This window comes from Chionomys nivalis, chromosome 2 (genome assembly GCF_950005125.1).
Source record: "Chionomys nivalis chromosome 2, mChiNiv1.1, whole genome shotgun sequence".
Lineage (NCBI taxonomy): Eukaryota > Metazoa > Chordata > Mammalia > Rodentia > Cricetidae > Chionomys > Chionomys nivalis.
In genome coordinates, this window is record NC_080087.1 from 71547458 (window position 1) to 71550254 (window position 2797).

General features: G+C 35.5%; 1 protein-coding gene across 1 annotated transcript; it reads right to left on the minus strand.

Moving 5' to 3' along the window:
* Positions 1–1315: 1315 nt before the first annotated feature.
* On the minus strand, positions 1316–2242 carry LOC130868401 (vomeronasal type-1 receptor 4-like). The gene has a single exon (XM_057760639.1). It carries the CDS (start codon positions 2231–2233, stop codon positions 1316–1318), a length of 918 nt encoding a protein of 305 aa, XP_057616622.1. The 5' UTR covers positions 2234–2242.
* Between the last annotated feature and the right edge of the window lie 555 nt (positions 2243–2797).

Here is a 2797-nt window from a genome sequence, read left to right on the forward strand (position 1 = left end):
GAACTTCTCCACAGTTAGAATAGCCATGCTGAAGCGATAGAGCTTTGCTTAGGGTTTTACATTGTCACTAGCAATTACATATCTATGCCCTCATGCACCAGAAAAAAGGAAAACTATCATAGTAGAAAATAAAAAAAATAGTTATTCTATTTTTATATCCTCTTTCATAAATCATGGATACATTTACCTGCTCATTAACTAATGCTATGTTCTTTGTCTCCTTTATAAATGCAATACAAAATAAATGAATACTCACATATCCATTTGCATATAAACATGTAGACATTATAGTGTACAATCTTCATATGAAGAAGACAATGTGAACTTGTTTCATTCTGACATTCTGCGTCCTGGAAAAATTATCCCTTATAAGTATATCAATTTTTCTACACATTTTGTGATTTCATCTTTCACTGTAGTCCATTTTTATGTAAGAAAACACATTTAATTATCAATTTATATGTTTTGGATATGTAGGTGGGATTTATTTTGTTGCCTATAGTAAATAGATCAGAAATAAAAATGGATGCTGAAATACCTCTAGGTTATGATAAGGAGTGAACTCTTGCTATAAACCCAGGAGTGAAATTCCTGGGTCAAATGATACCTCCATTTTCTTTTGATAAACTCCAGGATTGATTTTCTATATGACTGTATTAAATTCTTTCAAACTCTTTTTATGAAGCAACCATTACAGTGATTACAAACCAAATAAAGAACAACAGGAAATGAAGTTTTCAAGTCAATATCCCTGATGCTAAAATTTTCAATAAAATACTTGCAAACAATTCAGAATTACAACAAAGCCGCCATTAATTATTAATTAATTTTGTATTATGTGGAAGGTATTGAGCCTATTTGTTGTCTGGTGTTGTGAAAAGCTATAGCAGTTGTGGTGTGACCAGGTCCTCCTGAGAAACAAGTCTATTACCAGGAAGAATTTCATTTGTCCTAGAAGATAGAATGTAGACCACAGAGCTGTCTGTGAAACTGCCAAGCAGCCAAGATCTCCTGACAGAATGAAATCCATAAGCAGCTCACATTTATTGAAAGGTTTTCTTGGGTCACTTGTACATCAGGTGGTCAAAGAAAAGACACTCCCAGCTACGAGAGTACAATGGGCCTCAAAAAATATGAACAGTTCATGAAGGCTGTTGATTCAACCAGCTGACCAAACACCCAAAATCATTTCAGCTAATCTTAATAAGACAAGGTACTACCTACCCAAATTCGTTTATTGACCTTTTGAGTGTGAAAGGTGAACAAAGAACTGGATACCAAATAAAACATATTGTTTTCATACTTAGAGTGAAATTCAATGATTTTTATTTCTTATCAGGACAAAACAGTGCCTGGACAAAATAGAATGATTCATGAGAACAAATGGTCCAAAAGATGGAAAACACAGAGAAGTCAAGTTACTGATATTCATCAGCCACCAGTTGTGACTATTTAAAAGAGCAATGGAGCCTCTTACCATGGAGGAGACAGTGTAAAAAGCCAAAAAGTTAGACAAAAGGATCAGAATGTTCTGGGTGACTCTGAACTCAGTGGAGTTTCTACTGGAACCATGAGTGCTGCGGATGTGTTGAACCCTCTGCTTGTGTCTGTACAGAATGACAATCATGGTGCCACTGGACCAGGCCATGAGCACAGAAAGAAAGACTTCAGGGCAAACCACCAATGCTGCATAGAGTGAATCACCAATTGCATCCCCCCTTACAGTGGAGCAGTATCCAAAATCTCGTGTTTGTGACATATTTTTGCTGTTCCTGTTGAAAATTATGTATGAAAAATATATGAAATTTGTGAATATGTTCAGGAACCAGATGAGGGAAATGAGGCAGATGATGTACTTCTCAATTTTGACTTTATGATCCTTCCAGCAGGATTTCCTGGGGCAAATGGTCAAGGCCTGAAAGACACTCAAGAGGCAAGTGGTACCAATGGACACACTCCTACCACATCCCTGAATGTAAAATACGAGCTTGCATCCAAAATCATTCAAGAATTGCTTAAATCCCCAAACTGCCATTGTTTGGGGCACTCCTGTAGAGAGAATAATCAAGGCATTGGCTGCCATTATATTCATCAGAATCAAATCTGTGGGCTTTAATGTGTATTCTCTGCAGTAAAGGAGTAGATAGTGGAAAATTAGAGCGAAATTTCCAAGAATTCCAATTGCAGTTTGTGAAAAGATAATGATTATGATTGCCAGATTCCATAAATTCATTCTGTGACTTGGCACAATTTCCTTTAGAATATGGCCCCAATATTCTTCAGACCAAATTATTACTGACAAATGTTTGCAGTCTGCAGTAGAGGAGGAAACCTTTATCACATGGGGCAACTGAGAAACTGAAACAAAGAGTATTTTAGCACTCATGGTCATGGCCAGCTCTGACCACTTAAAAAGTCCTCATCCTCAAGTTTGACAGGAGTAGTTACTTTCTATGTATATTACTGTGAGAATAAATAATACAGTAAAATGTATATAATGATAAAGGAAAGACATAAAACTTCAGAGAAAATGAACCATAAAGAATGAGGTGATATTGGCCCATGAGTAACAATGAAAAGCATAATTCCATACAAACAAGTATAATGCAAGACTTCCAGAGTATATTATCTAGCAATGGTGTTAAAGAAAACAACTTTAATAATGTCCATGAAAATTAAATATGTTAGTACTTCACGAATATCTTATCTAAACATAAGAGATATGAATTGAGAAATTTATAATGCCATTTAGAAAAAAACCTATTGCCTTGTGACATGGAAAATGGTTCCTACCTTG

Bases quoted from the DNA above. Each gene is read 5' to 3' on its own strand.
- LOC130868401 (XM_057760639.1), bottom strand. From the start codon at position 2,233: ATGAATTTATGGAATCTGGCAATCATAATCATTATCTTTTCACAAACT.